General features: G+C 38.3%; 1 protein-coding gene across 3 annotated transcripts; it reads left to right on the forward strand.

Annotated features, from left to right (window-relative positions):
* Positions 1-1390: 1390 nt before the first annotated feature.
* Positions 1391-23955, forward strand: LOC113504724 (ETS-like protein pointed). Of its 3 annotated transcripts, none has more exons than XM_026887141.1 (6): positions 1391-1515; positions 19502-19750; positions 20545-20700; positions 21040-21158; positions 21880-22037; positions 22202-23955. In XM_026887141.1, exons 1-6 carry the CDS (start codon positions 1449-1451, stop codon positions 22263-22265), a joined length of 813 nt encoding a protein of 270 aa, XP_026742942.1. In that variant the 5' UTR covers positions 1391-1448; the 3' UTR covers positions 22266-23955. The 3 variants fall into 3 exon arrangements, with proteins under 3 accessions (XP_026742942.1, XP_026742941.1, XP_026742940.1); XM_026887140.1 differs by lacking the exon at positions 1391-1515 and adding an exon at positions 8935-9569 and having other exon boundaries at positions 21046-21158; XM_026887139.1 differs by lacking the exon at positions 1391-1515 and adding an exon at positions 8938-9569.
* Positions 23956-25374: the final 1419 nt, after the last annotated feature.

A 25374-nucleotide genomic window follows, 5' to 3' on the forward strand; every position in this document is an offset into this window, starting at 1 on the left:
CATAAATACTGCCGCGACTATTTGACAAGACTAAATATTAACCAAAATAGAAACTCTAAACTGCTTCGATATACCAAAACTATTTCTTAATCAAGTAAACAATGCTTAGGAAATAAAACATTAATATAGAAACCCAAATAAGTAATAATTTACAGTTAACAAAGTTCACATTACACGAATTTCCAGTAAAAACGTTAATTAACAACAATAATCCCAAGGCAATAACTTTTACTGCTGCGATCGCGGACCTAAGACTGATACCGTTTCGACTAGTTAACTTAATTATAAAAACAACTATCGTTGATAAAAAAAGTACGCTTTACAGTAACGCGTATCACACACGGTTTCCAGTCGGCTGGGTATGCTGCAACGCGACCTTGGCGCTGTTTTTCCGCTCTCTTTCAGCCAGCCCGAGGTCTATCGGAGCGTCTTACACCTTGTGCCACTATTTGAAACGTGACATTTTTACACATATATTATCCTATGATTTACATAAACGCGAGTTTTGATAATCCAACCGTGGTTGGTTACCCAACTTATAACCTAAATGGTTTTGTATTGGACCATGGTTACACGTGACACAACACATCCATGTACATCATATTTTCTGAGTTGTTTTTTTCTTGAAGTATTTTTTTAAATCAATAAAATTTCTTATCACGTCTTACTCGAATTATAGGTCAACACAGACATACAATTGTATTATTATCCATATTATTATGAGAAGGTCAAAAAGTAGGTAAGCAATCTTCATTTTACTAAATAGGATGTTAGGTTTCAGTTATTAAAAGAAGGCTAGGAAACCTACGTTGATTTATACTGCCATAAATCACAACCCACCCAGAAGGTAAATTACTTGATCATTAATGAAACAATGATGCACTAAACAATGAAATACTGTCTGTTTACAATAGTAGTTTTACGAAAATCGATGAGTATTGCAATCGTTGCTTTATTTTTTTAAATTTACACACGAACATAAATGTCGAACTATATTGACGGTTGCAAAGTGATCACTGTCGAAATACATTGATAATAAAAGCAGCGATTTAAAAAAGCAACATTTTTTTTTTAAGTTTCACGTTAATGTTAATATGGTACATGTAAAGTACTGTTTAAGAGTAGATTGTTCAACCGCCCCTACCACGGGCGTGCGCGCGCGCAGCCCGGCTCGCGCAGTCTTCGGCCGCCACGCTCTTACTCATCACTCGCATTATTCTTCTACGCACCACCTGAATGTTCAGTGTCTTCAACTATTCCAATAATTCCTTATCTCGATAAGTAATACAAATATTGCTGTATTTTTTTAAAATTAAGTTAGTAATAAAAGTCGTTGTATATTTATTAGGATTCTCGTTTCTCTCGTGTCGGAGCTATCCCTTGGGATAAGTGGCAAGTGTCTCGAGTGTGTGTGACTCAGTATGGCGAGCTTGGATTCTGGTTAAGCTATGTTCTTACACCCGAGCTCCCGTTCTAGGGACTCCACCGAGCTGGACCCGGTCATGGTGTGGCGTGGTGAGTAACACCAACTCTTATAAATATTGAAAATATTTTACAATTTATTTATAATTGTTTACCAGGTAGTTCTATCAGTTCGGGTAAAGAAGAGAAATTCAATCTGCCACTATCCAAAGCTCAGTAAAGTCTGAGTATAACATATTGGAACGTCTTCTTGAGCATTGCATTGGTGTTCAGTTCTTATTGATGTTTCTACAAGGTTTTAGCCCTCTAGTCTATAGTCGATTGCTAAACTTGTGTTTTTGAGCTCCTATGGTTATGGGAGGTGATGTGACGTATTGGTTGGCATGGCAGAGCATGGCAGCCTCGGCTGCCCTGCTTTTGGTTAAATTTCACGCGTCCTCGCGTCAACTCGAGCGTCGCAAACTAATGCAAGTGGGCCGACGAAGCTGAAGGTTAACGCACAAAAACACATCGTATATATTCAATATTTTGCAAGTGCACTCGTATTAATAAACCGTGCGGGTATATGGTTAATGTTGTGCTGGTGCAATTTCGTGGCATCCGCGCTGTCGCAAGGGCCTGCGATCGCTCGCGGCGGCACATCCTCGCGTTGCGCACTCGCCGCTAATCGCCGGACGTACGCCTCGGAACAACGTTGCAAAATTTACACTTTAAACAATATGTCTAATGCACTGAAAAATTCATGGTAATTTGTAGTTGTCACAGCTACGAGTGACGATGCACTCGACTGAAAAGAAATCTGCAAGTGTGTAACACTTGTTTCCTTCTGTCTGATACGTACTGGGAAATATTGATGCCACTTAGGTTACACATAAGCTATTTGCAACGTAACACCTTGACAGGAGACGATACGCAAATCTTAAAATAATAGTCTGTAAAAGCCCCGTTATTTCAATCATCCTTGTTAGCGCACGTTTACGAGTTGCAGACGCAATATATCGGGCGTGTTACGTGGCAACCATCATAAATGATTTATTTCAATAAAGTGATATGGGCAGTAAACGAGGCGAGTGTGTCCTGCGAGTCGCACAGATTTATCAGGCTCGGCCCGCCCCGACACGATAGCCCTAACCCTACTCCACGGGCCATTCAGCTTTATTAAATAAACATTAATTGGTGTGATATAAAGCTTATATTTAATTAATATAAAATATCATGCTTACACACATATTTGTGCGTAATAGCGGTGTAGTTAGCCGTAGTTAAAATATAAACCGCGGTATTTACGACGCTTAATAACCATTCGCTAACAAATAATGCGGCTATCGCGTCGGATCGCTTTGAAGCAATTGTGCATCTGTAATGCAAGTATAACGCGTTTTATTTATATCGTTAAATGGAGCAATAAATACATAACAAAATCACAAATACATCACGCCAATGACTATAAACAATTCAATGCTTTCAACGTCTTAACCTCAGAGCTCAACAAATCAATATGACAAAGTTTCAAAGTCACGAGTTCTGTTCTAGTCGCCGTTAAAGAGAAACCTCCACAATGGGCAGCGGAACAACTAATATCATTTACATCCACTATAACTGTCAATAGTTCTGAAGTGTCGACAAGAAAAATATTGAGCTTTCTAAGATATCAATAAAGAGATACGTGTCGTTTCGAGCAGCCACATCCGGCCGCCATTGTGTTTCAACTGGCGTACTTCCGGTGCAACCCGATACACACTCCTGCGCACGTGCGCGAGCTTTTCAAATTTCGATCCACGAAAAATTTCATACAAAAGACTATAACGTATAAGGGATGTAATAAAATAGAAAAAAAAACTAAGACACTAAAATAGAGTCATTCAGTATAATTACACATCGTTATAACGATTTCACTTTATTTTTATTGTGTCTGCCATTCAGGCTTAATCATCAACATCTATTTGTATTAGCCTTTTTACTCAAGGCGTAATTTTATGGTTTCATTGAATAATCATTTGATACATAATTAATGGTCGTTTTAAAATTAAATGCTTGTCCAACACTAGTTAAATACTTATAATTCTTGAAATAAAATAAAATAACGTACTGGTCATTGCCAGTAACTAATGTAATTATAGCCATCAACATTCTTTTTACCGCTTTACTAGCTTTTGAAGGCATTCTCAACATTTACTTAAATCGATACCCACCCTAATGTACCGAAGTGAATGCTCATTGTACAACTACAAAACACATGTAATCCCACCTTAGTACGCATTCAAGTGCCGGCAGGTAAGAAGTTAATAAAAAAATCAGCCCATAAGGGTTGGCACACGAAAAGAGCAAGGGCTTCTTTGATAGGGTGCTTGCGAACGCTCGGCAGCCCTCGGGCCCTTGTCCCCAACGAGCCCTTAATAAGGGTCCTCACCAAGTGCCCATTCAATCAGCCCTTTTTCTTCACCTCTTCCACGTGTCCTTGATTCGAATTCTAAATCTGATTTGCTTGTCAATGTTATTGTACTCGTATAAAGAGCAAGGGTCAATTCTTACAAAGGGATTTAATATTCAAAAGCTGCCCTTATCGCATTCATTTTACAGCTATTTTAATATAGCCGATGAACGCATTGATAAAAATTCATGGCGTAATAAAAGTTTCAGTTTTTATTGAAAATGCGTTGGTCCAAAATAATTATGCATTTAATCGGGGGATAGTCAACAGAACTTGTGATTGGATGACTGATGTAGGTTTATGTTCACTTGTTTAATGTTCGGTTTAATACTTTTGATAAAATAAGTGTAAATGCATTCGTGTGGGTGTATTTAAATAAGTCATGGAATTTTTCACAGAATCGCTCGTACCTACTGAGATAAGAACAGAACTTCAGTTCCGTTATACAATACACAGCGGCGCGGAGCAACGAGCGACGTAATCGTGGTGTTTTTTCTTGAAAATCGACACCTTTTCGTTTTAGCAATTTGCAGGTGTTTTCGGCATTAGCTTTTGTCCTAGCCGTGCGTGGGTGTGGGAACAGCGAGTGAAGGAGTTTCGCGACCCCACCGCGCTCCCATAGTGTCGGCAGACACGGCTCTATATAAGTGTTGGGTTACTGCAGTTTGCGCGTCTCGAGGCGCCGACAAAGCCCGCCGGCGGCACGTTTGATGTGCCGAATTCAATTAATTGCCTTATTTGCGGCAGTGGTACGTTCATCGAAGGAATCCCCCGCAAAAACAAATATTTGCTGAGTCTTCATTATCCGTTATTAGGTGGTGCGAACTTTAATTGTCTCCCGTGCTCATTTAGATTGCCTTGATTGCACTCCGGGAGAGGAGCAAATCATTCATTCTTCGCTACCCTCATCAATGTATTGACAAAGTCCGAATACACTGATAAACTTTAAAGGGTTTTTTTTAATTCATTTTAAAATACTAAATATAATCTACCAAATAATCAGCTAGTGTCATAGCAAAAATAATCGTCAGTTTTGACAGCAGTAGTTTTTATAATATCGCGCTAAACTCCTTCTGGGCAGAGCGGCGCAGTGCGATAATGTGTTACGTGTTCCCGATACGTTATCAGCCCCGGCAGGGGTGTCGCGGGGGGGCGCGGGGCGCGGGGGCGGGGGTGCTGCTGCCGGACGGCGTGGGCGCACTGTCCTTCGCAACACTGCCCCTGAGATATCACTCGTCGCTGTCACAACACTGTATCACCATCGCTCATTCATACACACCACTTTTTGTCCCACTCTAAAACCAGCGATAACATTTTTTTTACCCATTTTTTGCATATTTATAAAGGCATGTCATGCCTTGTCATGTCAAATTGTTAACTTAATGATAAAACCAATCATAGAATACATAAATAAATATTTATTTACAAATAACAAACAACGGAAAATTCTCTCTGACAAATATAATATGAACACATCAATACGTGTGGACAGCTATGTAGTTCCGAGGTCGCGGCTCATACAAGAATATGTCACAATCATAATGTTCCCAGAAATCGTTCCAAATATAAACGTGGATAAATGTCGTATCACGCGCCATCGCGACACATGACGGAGGCCGAGAGAAATAAATTATTGGTACCGGAAGTGACGTCCCGGGCTCGCTCCAATTTAAAACACAACCCACGAAGTAGCATCGTCTATCGCACAGTGCGCCGGTGACAAAAACTGCCGCCATGCGAGCAACGAATAATACCCGAACACTATCTCGTAAAATTTGCTTTTAAATGTAATAGCTGCTATTCGAAATAAAAACAAATTATACTTAATGAATGTCACAAACTAATATATCGTATCCTTTAAGGGCCGGAAATAAAATTTTAAAACCTTACACAGACTAATAGAGAACACAAATTGAATTTCAAATTAGAATTCAATCAGTTCGTATAATCGACGCGACCGGATGCGATGCGCTTTTTAATTAGTGCAAAGGTTAAGAAGTTACCAAAAAAACCTTTCATGTTGTCAATCGACGGCAGCAGTATAATTATATGCAGCCCTCAGTAGTCGATGAGGTTGAAGCCCGCCGCTCTGTCTCCGACAGTTCTGGATGAAGTGCTGCCGAGCCGTTGTACAGATTTATGGACTGTTTTCAGCGTTTTTATCTAAAAAAGATTGTTTATCTGGCACTTCCGTCGCCTGCCGCGGCCGAACGCTTTATTGTTTACACATAATGTAATTCAAAGCAGGGAATTCCTCAGTAAATTGTATTTTTAAATTTAAACACGGCTGGGAATGGGGAGCTTACTTGGTGAATATCGATTGTCCGCGACAGTAGGCAGGCTTCGATATCATCTGTTCGGGTTTTTGCGATACACATTACGCCGATGCCATACGTAATGATTGTCTTTATTTATGCCGACTGGTTGAGCTTGCATGTCCTGTTATAAAACAAACATAATGAGTCAAGGATAATAAATTTCCTACTGTTTCTAATAGCTAAGTTTGACGGTCATGCGAGGTTTCATGGCGCCTTTCGGTCATTGAGGCTCCATTTGTAGCTCTATCTTAATAGTATACGGTAAAACTTATTTGAGTAAAACACTAAGCAATAAAGTATAATTTACAGTCACCGCGTATATTATGTATATGATATTGTTTTTGCATCACTTTGCGGTTCTATTTCCTGGTGCACTATGTTACATGATGGGAAATTGTTCGTCGATCACAATATCCACTGTGTGTTTATTTCCTTCACATTTATTCAAATATTGGAAACTCATTTCCCGCGCTATTTCCCGGTGGAAAGACGCGTCTCGCGTGCTCTCGTCTCGCTAATTGCATTGCGTTCGCTCCACAGACTTATTCTCCCAGTTTCAGGAAACCTGCCTAGCTATAGGGTACGAGATATCGAGCCCCGATACCGAAGTAGATACTTTACGTTGTGATGCATCCTTTGTTTTGCGTGCGAGGAAATTTGTAACGCACAGAAACGATATACTAATTAACTTAGCCCGTTTACCTACTAAATAATATATTGCTATAGTTGACTAAGGTATGTAAATGTTTCTCGCTAACAAAATTTAAAAGTAACATCTACATTACCTCTGAGTTATGTTAATTTAAGGTGACTCATTACGTGTACGTGGCGATGTGTCATGTGTGGTCTCGCGACAAATTAGGCAGCAATGTTTTATGGTTGCTTTTCTCCCTTATCACGCGCCAACCATTATATTTGTGACCGCGTCACAGCATACTAACAAAAAATCGGCGTCGTATCTTCCGACGGCGTCGAAATCGCTTCCTCCGGTAGACAATAGCCCCCAGTATCCGGTGGAACACGTGCTCAGGTGCCTATTATGCCCCGGGACGATCCATCGCCCCTTAACTGCCTTTTGTGCCCCAACTTAGTGCACACCCCCTGTAACTTGACCCAGATTCGGGCCGGCCCACTAGCTCGTGCCCTCCCATCGAATCGTATTCTATCATATCGTATATAAACGCATCTGTCTCGGATAATGTAAGGTGAAACTTTTGTCAACATCCTGGAGAGTCTGAAGACTTATTTGCTACTGCGCCTATTCAAATATCGATATCTGTTCTCGATTTTTTTCTCGAGCTACAATTTCTACCAGGAATCAGCATCGCCGATAGATTATCTAGCGAAATCACAATTAACACAACAGCATGTAAAACATGACTCAAAATACTTAGTACACAAACTCGTTAATCATAATTAAAAAGTTAAAGTATTACATAAAGGTTACCACAATTGTTTCACAGAATGGAAGTATTCTAAATTTAAAATTCAAGTGTGGTGTACGTCTGCGCGGTGCTACTATCAAACAATGAGAATCATAGTCAAGGCCGCACGCGTCATGGTCATTATTATAACGTAATTATGATACGATGTTACCTTACCAACTGAATTTGCGAAACAATTCAACTGTTTTTTCTCAGGTTTAACGTCATCTTAGCTACTCATTTGTTATGGTTAAACGTCACTGTACAAGTATAAAATTTGTACTGGCACGTTGTGAAGACAACTGTAGAGCAAAGTAACGATATCTAAATTAAAAAATTGTAGCTTTATCGTTATAATAATGCGTACTTTTTGCTGAAAATTATTTGTGGCACTGTGTACTGAAATACACTAAAATACTGAAAAATATTGTCTCATTTGACTTGAGGTTTAGTTTCAATATCATACAAAAACCACAAAATATATCAGTTAGCTTAAACGTCAGTTGGCAACGAAAGTCAGTTTATATTTCGCTTGTTTGTATATTCACATTACTCAAGCAGTTTGTGTACTGCAGTTTCATTTGGCAGAAGAAAAAAATATAATGACATGCGTCACTGGATGCATTATACTTCACTATGTAACTGACGACGTACAAAGTACCAAACAAGCGCTGTCTACTTCTCATTTTCTTTTTCCAGGATTTTAATTTTACAGTTGCCTTCTATTTTTATTCTTAGGTGGCTGAATACTGTAATTCCAAAGCCTTAGCAGTAGTTACTGCATGTACTAATAAAAAAACATTGTTCTTGGCCGTGCAGCCAGTGATCCTTGTAACTGGCTCGGCTCCCCGATAACAATTTCACGTGCTCCACAAACGGGACTCTACATTGTTTTCGTTCTGCGCTAACACCCGCTCTTGATCTCATTTTCCTTAAAGATAACAAACAGGAAAACAATGGAATTGTTACAAGAATGAAATATTTATTATTAAACGCGTGGAGCGGTGTAATTAGAATGTATGTTTTGCATAATTGAAATGCAAAAGTTGAAATCAATCGCATTTAAATACAATTTGTTATTTGCACTAAAGATATCAGTAAATCGAATTGAGTAATATATTCGTATATGTCTGAGCAGTGCCCGTGCTAATTTTCGTGATACCCATCAGTGAGATTAGCAAAAAAAACTCAACGGTCGCGCAACAGTTGGTCGCGTTGTAGCAGGTGACGCGACAGGTCGCGGCTCGTGTTCGCTCGTAGCGCTTCGTGCGCGCTCGGCTCTCGTCGGCTGCGTTTTCCACGGCCGCCCTCTCGATCCGCCCGAAAGCTCGCACTGGCTCGCAGTCGGAGATTAGGCGCGACGCGACGCGGGTGCTACGATTGCTGCTCCTGGCATACGAAAGCTCGTAATTGTCACTTACAACGTAATAATATTTCATCGGTCTTTAAAGTTGTGGAAATAAATAAATATTTTTAATAGTGCTTCAGTATTTAAATAACAACTTTGAAATATTGCGTTTTAGATTGAAATAATAGACATAAATTATTTTATTAGTTTCTTTTTTTGTAATTTCGGAAGATTTTAAAATCAGTGTTGGAGTGTAATGTGTTGGTGATCAGTAGTGGAGGTTGGTGGCGCGGGGTCCGGCGCGGGGTGCGCCATGTTGCTGGTGGAGGCGCCGCGCGAAGCCGCCGTGCCCGCGTGCGCGGCGCCGCTGGACTTGCCCATGTCCTCGCTAACCAAACTCAACTTCACAGACTACAGTGCTAAAGTGAACAAACCCTACTCGGACACAGAGCCCAGAGACAATACGAGACTGAATTACGAGCAGGCTCTGGCCAGCGTGGCCAGGCTCAGCTATGAACAATCAGTGCCCTCCGCAGGCAAGCTGCACTATGCGGAGCAGCCGCGGCTGGCCTACGACCCCAACGTGGACACGCTCTGCGGGGACCCTACCTTCTTAACAAATACAGGTCGGTAATCGCGTGATCTTTTACTACATTTTACAACCCGTGTTAAAATGTTTAAAAAATATATTTTCATTATTTTTTTATTCGTGCCTAATTCTGCAGTCGTTTAAAACATGAATATTTCTCATAGAATACACATTTACTAGGTTCCTACAATTAAATTGCAATGAAATGAACTCATTAAATTGCGGTTACGGTAAACGGAACAAAATAAACATTGGAAATAATTGAAATTATCAAACACTGGCGTAATTTAATTTAAATGGAATATAATAAGTTTTATTATTAATTTATACATCGGTTTAAACATGGAATATATTTATAGTAGACAGTTAATAGTGTAATTCTCTACACATTTGTTAAAAGTACGTTATCATTTATTTGTGTTGAATATTATTATTGATACACTCATAAAATCATACGATAGGTTTTTGGGAGAGTAAAAATTAATTGTATGATTTTGAATTCTAATTTTATTAACTTTACAACACACTTACCGTCATATCAAGACGGGAAGCGATCAAGGTAAACGAACGCTGACAAATGGCACCTTTATAAAAGCGTAACGCATGTATATTTAAATCATAAACACATTTACGTTATAAATAAGCAGAGCTTCATTGAGAACTCTCAAGTTGGGAGCGGAAGCACTTTCGCCGCCGCCATGTTGGATCCGGCGGCGGGGGTGCGCGGGCGCACCTCGCGCGCTTCCGCCGCGTGACGCGCATAAAAAGCTTTGCAGTATAGTCACACAACTTACATTTGCATACATAGATTACGTGAAAGCATTGTTAACGCGACGATCAACTGCTCATAGAACCTGAGTACCTGCAACACGTACCACACGATTCATACTTTAACTCAGTATTAATCATTCAACAAACCGTGTAAGTTAAAAGTACAGGCGCCCTTGTAAATCGATGGTTTAAATACAGGAAAATCAAGTTTATAATTATTTTTATTGACCCCATAAAAATCTAAACGAAATCACACGTCCATTAATGTTGAAAAACATAATAATTATGTCAATAATTTATGACTGTCCACCAAACCGCTTGATTCGCATTGATAAACGTTAATTGAAAATCGGATAATGATATTGTGAAGCACAGCACGTATGGTGTATGAATATTCATACAATAGCTTCAGATGTAATCGGTGTCGAGGCGTGTCGCCTGTCATCCGTGGCTCCAACAAATGGTGGCTGATCATAAATGGTGGCCATTCTAGAGGTAACGGTTCGGGTCGCTCACCTTTCAGTAATCGCTTCCTTCCTTTTACAGGTCGTCGCGAATCTCTAGACTGACGTGATCGAAATCTCGATTCACCCGCCGTCGGCCACTTTGACACTCGTTTATTGCGATCCAATCTCTTAAACAAACATTAAAGAGGTCGTTGTCTCCATAAATCTGTATTTTATTAAAAATTGTTTTTGCGTAAATGTCAGACGATCTGATTATACCTATTTATTTTAAAAAAAATAATAAACCGAATGCTTCACGAAGTCCTATAGAGCTAGGAGTATCAAAGTCTGGTTAACACCTATTATGGTGCGTGTTAGTTAGCTGTAACCAGCCATTATTACTTACTAATGGGTTCGCTTGAAGTCAATTACGATGGATTAAGTTTGGTTTTGTTGACTTCTTAACCTAATAATTTTAATGTAAACCGGCTAATAGATATTCAAAGTACGCAGTTGTATATTTAGCTAATTCCAGTGAAATTGTGGAAAAGTATTAACAGCTGTATTGTGTGACCGTAAAATAACATAATCAAACAATGGAGATTTATTTCATTTGTGACTCATAGGTCGATGTTTTATTTAAAGTTCGATCTCACCTGTTGAATGTCATATAATTCTATTTTAATTACTTATCAAGTTATGCCTGAACTTCGTTGGAATACATAATTGCAATTACAAATACCTTACACAGCTGAATGTTCGCACAAATGTGTTAATAATTATTATTTCTTGGAGATATTTTTATTCTTTTTTAAATAACCCTACTTTAGTCTGAGAAAATGTAGAGTTACCTTTTGTCCATACATAACCTAAACATGCACACTTTTTTGAAAAAGAAATGCAGCTCTAATAAGGCACGAAGTAAATAGTTTATTAAGTCTAAGACAATATCAGACATGGTGTGAGAGGGCGACAAACAACTTGTCGCGTTAGAAACACCTGTCTAACGCGCGCAGCTGCCCCGTGACCTGGCGGACATGTGCTCGATACCAGACTTTATCACTTACCTATACAAATACCTACAAACTCACAAACCACCTTTATTCATTAGCAGAAAAAACCCACCCGACCAACTTCATTAAACATTAAGCATATCATTTTATCAGAGACAAACTCTGAAATATCTATAATTAAAAATAATCGAACGTATAACGACTTTGCCATTAAAATCATTTGAATACATCCTTCTTAGATCGGAACTTTTTAATTTGCGGAATAAGATTCATGTCATGTATAATTTTTATTTATGCATAATTTAATTCCTAGTTTCATCCTCTATTTCGCGAATATATTGTACATGAATACAATATGCATGTCGGATGACGTCAGTTGTCTTCGGTGACGTCACGTAGCTCGGTTCATTCATAAATTAATATGGTACTTCCGGCCGCCGCCCGCCGTAATCTACGCTAATTTTTGAACGCTTTCAATCTAATTTCTTTTAGTCTTTCTTAGAAATTGGATTCAATAGAGCACAGAGCTTACTCATTCCCGCTTATAATACACAGTTTTAAAAGTATGTTTCTATTTTATTTATTGTTTTAAGTGGTTAAGAATATAATTCTGAGATCAGTTTTCAACATCCAACATTTGCAATTCTAAATCTATTTGAAATGTCAGGACAAAGGATGTTTGGGCATTAACAAAACAAGGAAATTCAAATATGACATCAGTTGTATCCGCTTCCTTGTTTCATCTTCAAACCACACAGCGTACCGATCTCGCATAAGTTATCGATTTAACCGTCTCAATGGGCGGTTTACCATCCCTATTCCCAATACTAGTACGGATATAGTGACGTCTAAGCGCGTCGGTTTTAACTTTAGTCGCTTTTTGAATACTTTTGTTTTAAAGTGAATATTGCACAATCATACGAATATAGCAAACATTCAGAGAACACATGTGGAAATGTAACGCGTGTTCAGCTGTTCAAGTGAGAGAGGTGAATGAGTGTGACGTCACGAGCAGCAGGTCACGTCGCCATTGATGCGCCCGCGACGCCGCTTCCGTCGTCTGTAGCGCCGCTACATCCTGCCCCCAGCTTTATGTTTAACACACTGTTAAAACGCCGCTATGAATCGGAACTCATCTTGGATTTGCACTTGATTTTATTATTGATTTTGACTCAGTATTCAACTCATGTTTTAGGATTAGTCAAAGCTGAAAAATAAACAAATAAGTAATGAGGCAGATAACCTACACCGCGTCATAGTGATATAGAAATAAACGATTCGGCTTGTTTTGTTTGTTTGTTTATAAAGTTACAAAATTGTAGAACACTGTACTTTTTAAATTAAAGTACCTACAAACAACAACATATTAATTGTACCTAATAACTTTTGGCTTACAAAGTACAAGTCACGTTTGTAGCAGTGCAAAAAATACAATTCAAGTCATTCTTATATTAAATAATTCCGCATGTAATTCGATATATATTTCCTCCAAATGCTGGTCTTAACTAAATCGGCTTTTAAACGTATATTATTAATACTGTGAGGCAGGTTTAATGGCTTCCCTTATGTCAGCTATGTTCTAAGTATGACGGCGAGTGTTTACGTGGTGCAACCCCCCCTCGTGGCTCGCGCACGGTTTTTGTAACGACTGGCGGCGCGTGCGCAGGTGGCGGCGCACCTGCCGCGCATACCGACAACCAACGCCATAGACGCGGCATAGAGCACGCGATTTGCCATTTTTAATATCAACGTTGACGCAATATGTCATGCAGTCTGTATTACAATTACTAAAAAACAATTGCTCATTAAAATGTCGACAAGAATCTTTTTAGATCTGTATTACATTACGTAGTCATTCATAACTTTTTGTGACAACAGATAATTATAATCACTGGCAACGGAAGTCTTATCTGTTATTGGTAAATACTTGGGTAAATCCTGTTTTTTATATAATGTCATCAGTAGATAAATAGATACGCGCTGTAAATCTCCGAGTGTGATTGTGTTAGCGTGCCAGCTGTGTCGGTTGCTGGCTCTGTTTTATTAAGTCTAGACAATGTAATAGCTGAACGATTTGCCGAGCGCTGTGAAGGTTTTATTGAACAACTATCGGATTCCCTGGAATCATTTATGAGTCTTTAAACACAATCGGCATGTGCACCTATTAGTCAATCAATTTATTTTACTTGAATTTTTAAAAGGGACCTTTTGATCAGTCTAACGATTCGTGGACCTGTTATAATTGTATCAAAATCTACGTCATTACGTCACCATCTGCCGCGACAGATTATAAATTAATACTAACATAATATTCGGCCGGATATTATTGAAAAACCCAAATTATTTTTGTTACTAAAAACGATACTGTGATGCCTATTTTTTGTTTAAATTCGATGTATAAATAGTTGTGTAAAAAAGTGTTTGTGTAATTATTATCGGGCGTGCTACATGCTATTTTATTGGTAATAAATATCGGTGGATCTGGTGTTAGTCGATTTCGCGTCCGTGGCTCGCAGGAAAACCGATTGCGACTCTTTATTTTTAAACGCAAGTTGAGGTCATGTGCTGTTATACCGTCTTACATTTGCGGGCTTTTATGTCGTGGGTTTTGTGTTATATATCTCCTTTAGATAATTCTGATTTCCTTAAGGATGTTACAGCAGATGTTTTCGTTACTGATTGGTATTTGAAAAAATAGGACACAACTTGAGATTTGTTGTTTAGTAACTCTAGATCAATATTATAACAACTGGTTACCTTTTTCTGTATATATTTATTTAATACATGCGTAATGCGTCTGTTGTTCGCGACGCCATTGCTCACGCGTCGTGACTTTAATTTAAGTAGGTATTTAACACTTCCCGCCGAAAGATGTTCCAATTTTGTATTTGATTTAAACACCACTCGTTGACAGCCATTTCCTCTTATCCAAGAATAATGTAGTTTTTCCCACTATTATTTTCTTTCACAATTTTTCTATGCCGTCCCTCATTTGACAAATTATTTTATTTTTTTAACGTGCACCTGTCTTAGCTGTTCACTTCATAGTAGCGCAGGAAATGTTAGATATTTAGAAACATATGTATGTAATGTAATATGTGTACACAAACATGGAATTTATTGATTGGAACAATGTAAACCGACCTAATCTTTAGTTGCTACATAAACTATTTAAATCAATGTAGGATTCTCACAACTTTTTTTTCATCGAAGCTAAGGTTTTCAAGATTTTTAGTGTGCATTTAGAAGGCAACAGCTTTACTATGTCTGAATAAAGACTCACTTAATTGACACTATTTAAATTTTTAATTAATTAATGAGGCCAAATTATTTATGTCAAAACACCGGGCGGCGGCAGCATGTCGTCGCCTGTCAGAGCGCTCACCTGCGCACCGCATTGCTTCTAAATTTAAAAATTCATATTTCGACTTCCGTTCCCAAATGGGAATTGGCGCGATATGCGTCTCCGCGCGATTATAAAACACATTCGAGTGTAGAGAGGCGATCCTCTTTGCGCGGGAATTATATAATCGACTAACGCTAAATACTAGATTATTATAACGGCTCTACGCTAAAATGTAGAGCTATTTACTGAATTTATAGCGTACTTTGGGTAATTTAGTCGTTTGCTGGATATTCTTATAAGAATTATGCGTTGTTATGAAAAATTGCAACAAAAAGCCCTTAGTCTGTCGGCGGGACACCATATGGCGAGGCCAGCGCGTGCTCGCCACAAAAAAGCGGCTTAAACATTTGGGCTCATGTTTCGTCGCAGATAAGAAGTAAAAAAGTGCGACAAGTCGTGTCGCAGCTGCCGCCGGGTCTAAGGTTACTGTCGTGCTACACAACACTAACACCGCTAACACTCGATAAAATCGCGAAGGTTATAATTAGCTCTACCTCAATTAATTTGATAATGAAATTAGTGAATTATCAATAACATCCGACTCACGAGTTTGTTTGATAAGGGAAATGTGTTTTTCCTATCGTTCTCTACCAGGTAGAGATCCTGACGTGATTCCTGTTACGATATGAAATGATTAACGTTCTTGTCATGTGCATGCGCAGGTACTTATCACATTCAGGATGCTTTTCCGTATAGATATGGACGCTGTTATAATTCGCTACTGATAATGTTACCGAAAGTCCATATCTTTGGCAGTTATCTTTTATTACTTAATCTTTAGTAGCAAATGTGATTAAGTTGTTTTATTATTGCATTTTTTAAGTTATTATGATTGAGTGTAGAGCTCTCTTTATATTCCTCAATAAGTAGTTGGAGATAAAATAATAACAAACAAACAAAAAATCGATCGGTGTCCAAGACTTCATAAATCTACGTAGAGATATAAACCCTTCTATAAATGTATCCAGTAGAGACCATACATACCCTTCTCAAGAACAAATTCCTCATATTTATGAAAGCCTAGTAAGTGCTCATTTGACTTTGTAAGGGCCTCCAAGGCAACAACAACAGCCCGAGCCGGGCACTGAATCAATAACTCAAGCTCTATATAAACTAGTTTCGGATATTTTGACATGTCCGAGCTATTTGCTCGTAAGATATTGTTTGTATTTGAAATAAATCTGTGTGTGGGACCAATGGCGGAGCGGAGCGGCGACCTTTCGACCCGAGCGTTGGCGCTTGGGGCGTGGCCGCGCCCGATTGGCTCGCCCCGCCCCGCCCCGCCCCCCGCACCCGCCCCCCTCCACGCCCCACAACTCGATCTCGCTCAACTGTGATGCTGCAACGCGCAATTGTTACCTTACCTTTTTAACTCTAAGGAACTCGTATCGCGACAAGTTGCGTTAATATGTGTAACATAAAATCAAGTAACGGATGTTGTAACGGATTTTGATAATCAATGTCTAAACAAAATAATCTTCGTTTACAATTGTGTGTCGTATATTAAGGAAGAATGAATTTCATATTTTTATCATGTCGTTTTGTTTTTTTCTTCATTTAATGTTGCTATCTGCACGTGATCTATGTATATCTATACATTATCGATTATTTTATTGTCCAGATTATAGCATCTTTCTTGCATCCGTAATATATTAACCGGATATTTAATCAATATCTAGTCTTCAATAAAAATATGCAATCTATACAACTAAATACTACTTCAGTACACAACAATAACAAATACACCTACCGACATAAATAACGTTAAATTCCAAAACTCCGTGAAGGTCGCAACATCGTTCCCGAGAGAACTATTTCCCGCTGGCAACACTCCATCAGGATTTATAGCTTTATTCCTTCGCCGAGGGAACAATTGCTTCATTAAAATACTTATATTTGTCCAAACTGTCATTGAGACACGCAGTGATTTGTTTACAGTCTTGTGTCGTTGATGCATCATTTGTTTCGTTAAAAAGATACTTTTAGTTTGAACTTTCACCTAAACACGAAATATATGTCTCTTTATGGAGTAAAGTAAGGCATTTTAAATTTAAACGACATTCCTTTTGTTCTTTTGAAGTTTCGAGGGATCTTGTAAATCTAAATATATATTATGTAGAGAAAACGGTAAAACGTTAATTACGTTATTTAGTTATTTAAAGTACAATTTGGGATTGATTCCAATTATATCATGGGTTTATACTTTGCGAGTAGAGAATTGGAGTTTTATAAATCAATGTAGAGCCAGGATAACCGAGTATTTACTTTAAGTGGATACCTACTTATATACCTATATACTTACATTTGTACAAATAAAACTAGATTCACAGAAACTTTTTCACTTCATTATTAAGTGTAAAAAAGAAATCAGGTCAACATTATACAACTATAAAAAATGTAGGTACGTAAGTGCGTGTGTATGGTATCTCCCTGCATACTGCAGAGGCACCGACCATGAAGACCATATCGGTTCAATTGAAAAACAGTTCACCACAGGACATACCAGCATTTTATTAAAATCATTTCGACAATGCGAGAAACATCGTGCGTGTTGCATACATTGCCGGCGATGTTATATCAAATTGAGTACTACACTAACGTTAGCTACGCAACGGATTGTAACTGAAAATTTTAAACCGTTTAAATGAACCTTGCTATTACTTATGCAGTATAAATACATTCTACTTTATCTCAAAAACTTAAAGCTCAAATTCGTGTGTTTTGAAAGTCGGCTCTACCTTCCTTAATTCAAATTTACTGAATGAATGTTTAGTTTTCCTTATTGTGTCTAGTTTTAGTTATAACACTAATCTCACAAAGTTTCTTCCTCGTGTTATAATTATTTAGGTCACATTTGAACCTGAAAACCTTTTTTTAATATTAAATAACGTTGTTGTTTATTAAAATATGGAAAAATACGAGGCAAGTTTTCTTCCCAATTTACGTTGTTTCTGTGTGCGTGTATAGCTCCATTTCTCCAACACTGGAACGATGTCGGTTATATAATTCATAATATGAACCAACAACTACTTACATGTACTTTGAATTTAAATCGAATCAGTGTCTGTACTCACTACGGACATGAATGAGCCCACTTAATCTTTATGATAACAACGAGATGAACCGATCGGTCGGTCAAACAGACAATAGGAGTGCTGACCCCAGGCGACGAGACCCGAAGGTTGACGTAAAGTTCCGAACTAGAGCTCTACGCACACATACAAATACGAAATGGTAATGTAACAATTACGACCTTATTCCTTTTGTGATAAAGATGCTATTAATGTAAACGTGGTCACTGATTTTTCGTGAATATGTTTATGGTTTAAACTTAGTCCGAAATCACAAATCGAAATAGAGTCGATTAGAAAGCGTTCAAAAGTTGAAGCCGATTATTATGTATTACAGATATAAATAAGTATTTTCCTCGTTACCATAGTATACATTGGAAGAAAACAAAGAAAATTGTAGTATTATGTTTTGCTTTATTGTTTTAATATATTTATTAATGATATCATAAATTACTCTTTTCTTATTTAAGAAATATCCACAAATCGAAAGAAGTAGTACCTATACCATGAAGTATACATATAAACGTTCATTGAATGTTAAGTAAGCAATCATTCTCCACAGTGTATCGCAACACCGGCAGCGCCTGCCTGCAATGCTCGCAAAATATCCGATTTGAAATCGATTTCCTTGTTCGTTGTCTATTTTGCAAATTAAATCAAACCTCAATTCAACCGTCGGTGTTATCGTGACTGCGTGGCGAGGGTGTCGGGTTGGAGGTAGCCGGGGGGAGGGGGGGGGCTATGTGTGGGTCCGTCGGCGCACGCGCAGAACAAAGGGCGCGCCGTGAACCGCGACCGACGCGCTTCGGTACGCCGCGCCCGAGCCAACACGCCTCGATATGCATGCTGTACTGATTTTTTAATGGAAATTTTGTCTGACTGAGATATCATATACCTACATACGCTCTATATGACATTGGTTACAACGGAATGACCGCACAATAAAACGCTACTAAACACGAACGCTTCTATTAAGCTACCAACTAGGTGACTCTACATTTTCATTACAAGACGAGTGATATTTAGTAATTCGAGAAAAATGCAAAGAAGTTTAATTTTTTTAATGGTATCCAATTAGAGCCTTTAACTATGTAGACCAGGCCAGACCTAAGGATACTCACCCACAACAGTAGAAGCTTATATTTCACCGATAAGGTAACAATTGACAATCAACTGCCCAAACCCTTGACACAATACATTTTAATAATACCCTAACATTTGATAATCGATCTGTAATTAAATCTCCCTTATATTTGTTACAGGTGGCTACACGACAGGTGGCCCCCGCGAGACCAACACGTACGGCTACTCGGAGGCGAGCGGGGCGCAGGCGCCGAGCGCGGCCTCCCCGCTGGACGAGTACTACCCGCCGGAGTACCCCGCGCCGTCCGCGCCGCCCGCGCAGCCCTACCTCGACGAGTACTACCACCATGCGCACGCGCACCCCCAGCCGCTGCTCACTCACGAGCCAAAGTACCAGCCACACGCCTACACCAAGCCTTATCCCAGAGGTGAGCGTGCCGTATAGTTAATACTTTATTCCTGTTGCACAAACATTATTGTTTCAAGTTAAAATAAAAACAAAATGGCATAATGAGGAATACTTTAGGGTGGATCAAAAGTTAAGTTATAGATTCATAGTTTGTAGAGCCTTCTGCGACATAATCATCGGACACAAAATTCACGTACTATGCAATGTAAAAGTTTAATAAACTTCGGGTATCATTTCATAAAAATAAGAAGGCTTTCGAAAAATATCTTCTGAAATTTAAACTAGTCTTCAACGTATCTAACATTAACCATTAGAATAAACTAACAACATTGGTTTAATCACACGTTTTCGTAATTAAAACAAACACCACGTCGGGCAGCCCTCGTTAAGAAGATCACAAGACAAGGGACCTGAGTCGGTCATATTAATTGATGCGGTGTACAGTTTCACAGTAACACACTCATTTACTAAATTGAATCTTCCGTGTGGTTATTATTTAATGGTTATCGTGTTACCCTTATATTTTTACGCTTGTTTCGTACTAATTAATGAAAATATTTTTTCTAATTGTTTAAACTAGAAACAACTCATCAGAGTTGTCACCTCACAGGGGTAACGACGAATTTTAACAATAGACTCGTAACAAATTATGTAAGAAATGTCGTTATTTAAATATTATATTTTATAAATTTCGTCACGAAAAAATTTACGTTGTTATAATGTTATGGTAAGCTTTTAAATACCCCAACCTCGTACTGCCAATGTAATTGCATCTTTATGTTTTAACTAATAGATTGCTATTTTGTTTACCAGGCGGCGGCGGTCGGTACGGCGGTGACGGTTACGGCGAGGGCTACGTGCAGGAGTACGGCGGCGCGTGCGCAGAGTGGAACGAATGGCCCGCCGACCAGCACGCACTGATCCCTCAGGACAAGCTCGCATACCCCGCGTCTGGACCTTGCTTCACCGGTACGTGGTTCAACAATATTCTGCTTCTTAAGTAATTGTAATTGAAGATTTTTAGAAAGTTGTTTGAAAAACAAAGAAATGTTGAAAATGTAAATGTAAATAACAGCACAATGTTAAACTTCTGGTGTTAAGAAAACTAATAATTAAATTTGGGTCAACTGTAGTTAGCAACTATCACAAAAAGCTTTCATTCACATTCCAATTCAGCTTCCAAACATTATAGTAAACTTGTACAGAGACGCACGCACTACAAGCAACCTTATACCTTTGGCGTTAAAGCACATGACAGTCGCACATAATAGTCGTATATCGTAAAGCAACTGTGTTCCACGCTTGCAGGTTCAGGGCCCATCCAACTGTGGCAGTTCCTGCTCGAGCTCCTGACAGACAAGAGCTGCCAGGGCTTCATATCCTGGACTGGCGACGGGTGGGAGTTCAAACTCACCGACCCCGATGAGGTAACTACTTTTCCCAATCGGTATTTAATATTTCCCCGTTTCGCGAAGGCTTATTGTCAGTTGAATCAAGTTCGTAGGTTTAAATAGACTTTTTCTCGATTTCGCGAAGGATAGAGAATTTCGTTTTTGAGGTCCAAAAAATATAAAAGTTTCGTAATTGGTCGTAATGATGAAACAATCACAGTCGATATCCAGTGGTTGGAAAGTAGGTAAGTACGATTGATGAGTTTTTCAGAAACTGGTTTATAAAACAAAGTTGCAGAAAATCTACTTATCAATAGTCATCGAGTCCAAAACCAATACTTGTGAATAAACCGTCCGTCATTTGCCGCATTTTCCTCATGATGTCTCTTTTCCATTTAAAATACCTACCAACTGTCTTTCTATAGATAAACAAGATAGCTATAGATATCTTGCTCATGCTGACTTGCAAATAGATGTTAAAAATACATATATTAAAACAATTACCAAAAACAAATATACTTCCCACAGGAACTTAACCGCGCAGTTCTCCCCTGCCGAAAATACCCAACCTTGTGACCTATGCCCACGTCTTTAAGCACATAATACTGAAGTTGTTGAAAGATGCCAAATATGGAAACACGGCAAATAGAGCCGTCTTTTTTCAACTTCTATAATATTACCTACTTACTTAAAGGACGGTCGTAGCCAGTCGTAGGCCCTCTTGTCTCTTAAGCTATAATTAAACGTCTTTGTTCAGGTGGCTCGGCGCTGGGGCATCCGCAAGAACAAGCCTAAGATGAACTACGAGAAGCTGTCGCGCGGACTGCGCTACTACTACGACAAGAACATCATCCACAAGACCGCCGGCAAGCGCTACGTGTACCGCTTCGTGTGCGACCTGCAGAGCCTGCTCGGGTCAGTCTCGCTCTCTTTTGTAATATACCTTATGTGAAGAGCTTAAGAGCTACTTTCGCTTGAATGTGATTATCGAAAAGAGTATGAAATAATATCTGAAAATCTCTTTACCCAATTCTATTACAGAAAATATATACTAATTTAACTATTTCCTTTAATTTCAGAATATCGCCCGAACAGCTGCACGCAATGTACGAACCTAAAATGGAGAAAAAAGATGAGGACTGAGCGAGAGCCGAGCCCGAGCGCCCGCGCCCTGCGCCCCCGCGCCCCGCGCCACCGCGCCCCCGCGCCCCTGCACCGCTCCCCTCCGCAACACCTCAGACCAACATGTATTAGCAAGACCGCTCTCACTCCAGTCTCCCACAGTCTCTCCTGTACGACCGACAGCCAACCCCACATCAGTGGTGAACTTTGACAATGACAGCGCCCTTTACTTCAAAGTAGTCTCGATTTTCAATATTTATCGTAACCACTGCTGTGTGGCCACCTGTACCCGTACTAACTGACCATAGATCTGGCATCCTTCCACACCAGATATAAATAAGTGTGCATTGAAAAAGCTAACCGCTAACAATCATTAAGATTATATATTCATTTTTCGAATTTCATAATATTAAAATGGATTTGATCTCATACGCAGCCACCAGTGGAATTAATATTAACCAACTAATGAAGGCTAACACCGCAAAGGTCCTATGTTATAGTTCACGTTATATTTTACATTCATAAAGTATATGTACCCATGTAACCAATGGTGCCTTACGGATAACTTGTTGTTTCATTTCGGGTCCGCAAGTATTCGGTTTGTTCTCAGACGCCGCTTCGGACTGAGCGCAGTATTACGGAGCACTATATTCTATTGTCTACGTAAAGTCAATGTGATAGCGTCTACAACTCTGCGACAAGTCAATTTATTTAAATTCTTATAACACAAATGAACATAATTCAGCGAGATAATCAAAACTTAGTGCTAAAATAGTAAATTTTACTATAACTTTAATGATAACTGTAAATATAAGTTAATTTTGTTACTTTATAAAATAATTAGGTATTATATTATAGTAGTTGTTAAGTGTTGTATGTTTAATTCGCAAATTGTTGCAATATGCGATTAAATTAATGAGTAGTCAAAATGTGGACGGACATAAAACGATTTTTTTATTCAGAGATTTTAGTCCAAAGATTATAGAGCCCCACCAATTGGTAAGGATATGACAAAATTACCAAAGGGACTTCTCAATTGTCTATGTTTCAAAGTTATAATATTGAACATGTTTTATCGACCAGTGATATGATTACAATTCAGACAACAGAAGCTCACAGTAACAGTATCCGCTAAGGAGTGCGCAACGCCGGGTGACGTCAACTTGTCGCTGATCTCGTGGTAAGGGATTCTAATGTCTTACTAGTTATGAAATTAAATTAGTTGTATTATTTTCAATTTTTATAGCTCCTAGCGTACACCGAAGATATGTCGATAAGTTTTATTTTGTAAAATATCTCTCCTCCATCAATATAATACCTACTTGATCATGTTTCGTTTCGTGCAATGACGTTTGTAGGTTTGAACTTGTGAATCTTTTATCTCGCTACTACACGGTGCTGTTCGCTCGGTTTTAACTATAACAGAATATTAAATGATGTCTTCCCCGTATTATAAATTGAATAGGTCTGACTCCAGTTAACTTAGGTTCTCCTTTACTGTTTACAATGTAGCAAATTTTACAGTTGATTAAGTATATTGTATTTTGCTCCCGTTTTATGTGCTAATAGATATCTTTACACGTTTACATGTAAGCGACGCCATTATTAAGTGAGACCTATTTGTAGTTACGGCCAAATTTTGAATGTATAAGTGTCGTTGTATGTATTGATGGAAGATATAAAATTAAATATATATATTTACGAAATCACACGTTGTTTTTTATTTAACTTGATGGCTACCTTTTCTTTGAGTAAGTATACCTATTTACGGATGGATACGGATGAGTGAGGAGTTAAGCCGAGCATGGTGAGTATGAAGAATATGATAAGATAATTCGTAATTATATGAAGGTCTTAAAGTGAAAAAATCTCATGAGTACAGGAGTACAAATCTCTAAAAAGTTTAAAATATGTTCATTAGCCAGCATTCAACTTGATTTTACGATTGTCGTTATCTTCTTTAAAGATATGAGACCTAAATCAAACCAGGGTCAATGGAAAATACACAATATCAATTATAGTAAGGTAAGGGCAAACAAACCAATAAAAATAAATAGGTCTGTATGTAACAACAAAGTAATCGCAACAGACTTATTTAAAACGTTGACGCACTATCTAAAGGTCAACCAAATAAATATCTGACTCTTAGTTTTTGCTACACAGTCTTCTAAATAGGTAGTTCCTAAAACCTAAAATTGACGATGAAACCAATGAAATAATCTAACTATATTTTTATTTACCAATTCATAGATTGATTAAGAAATCTATCTGCAGGCTTTACTGCAGATATGAGGTACATTAAGAAACAAGCTTAATTAGCTGTTACAGAAATATCCCTGAGATGTGTGCATTTGGATATTGTCTAAAATTTCCTTTTTAGAAGTACCTACTTAGCGTTACTTTTGAACCAATCGACAAAAAAAATGTTTACTTTCTTCCATTAATTATTTTTCAATCGTTTTCAAAAATGAGGAGGTTCTCAATTCATCTGTATTTTTTTATGTTTGTTACCTTGAACTTCGGACTTGATAAACCTACTCAGTTGATATTTTTTTCATTTAACGTTTTTCTTAAACAGTTTCGTAGCTCGTATTTAAATTATTCAAAATCCAAGCATCCATACAGAAGTACTTTTTTTACTAAGTAATTTACCTAATCCTTTTGTCGCGGGGGTTTTACAAACATATAATTCACATGCACAAAGACACGCAGACTCAAAACAAGCATTCGTGGAACACACAAACGCAGGTCCTACACGGGATCGAACCCGCGATAGGTCGTGTAGTGGGTTTGGCGTGATGACCTCAACCACTATCACAAATACAGATTGAATTAACTCCAGGCCTCAGAAGACAAAACTTTAGTAGTCAAGCCAGCTAGCTAATAGTAGCTAATAAGAATGATGGTATCTTTAAGCCATTTCAGGTATTATTTATTATGTTATACTTCTTCTTAGCCAGATGGGCAGAGCTCTTATCACAAACTCGGCCATCTTAACCCACTAGTGACAAATGATACACATTCTCGTCAAATAAAAGCACTAACTAAAGTCTCAATAATTTTGATATCCATTTTATAATATTTATTTTAATACTCTGAGCAATATGGTACAGCATACAAATATATTTTA

Source organism: Trichoplusia ni, chromosome 23 (genome assembly GCF_003590095.1).
Source record: "Trichoplusia ni isolate ovarian cell line Hi5 chromosome 23, tn1, whole genome shotgun sequence".
NCBI lineage: Eukaryota > Metazoa > Arthropoda > Insecta > Lepidoptera > Noctuidae > Trichoplusia > Trichoplusia ni.

Excerpts from the sequence above, each read along its gene's own strand:
- LOC113504724 (XM_026887139.1), top strand. The coding sequence starts at position 9,257 with ATGTTGCTGGTGGAGGCGCCGCGCGAAGCCGCCGTGCCCGCGTGCGCG. Across the intron at positions 9,570-19,501 it reads TACCTTCTTAACAAATACAG|GTGGCTACACGACAGGTGGC; the intron begins GTCGGTAATCGC and ends TATTTGTTACAG. Across the intron at positions 20,701-21,039 it reads GTCTGGACCTTGCTTCACCG|GTTCAGGGCCCATCCAACTG; the intron begins GTACGTGGTTCA and ends CCACGCTTGCAG.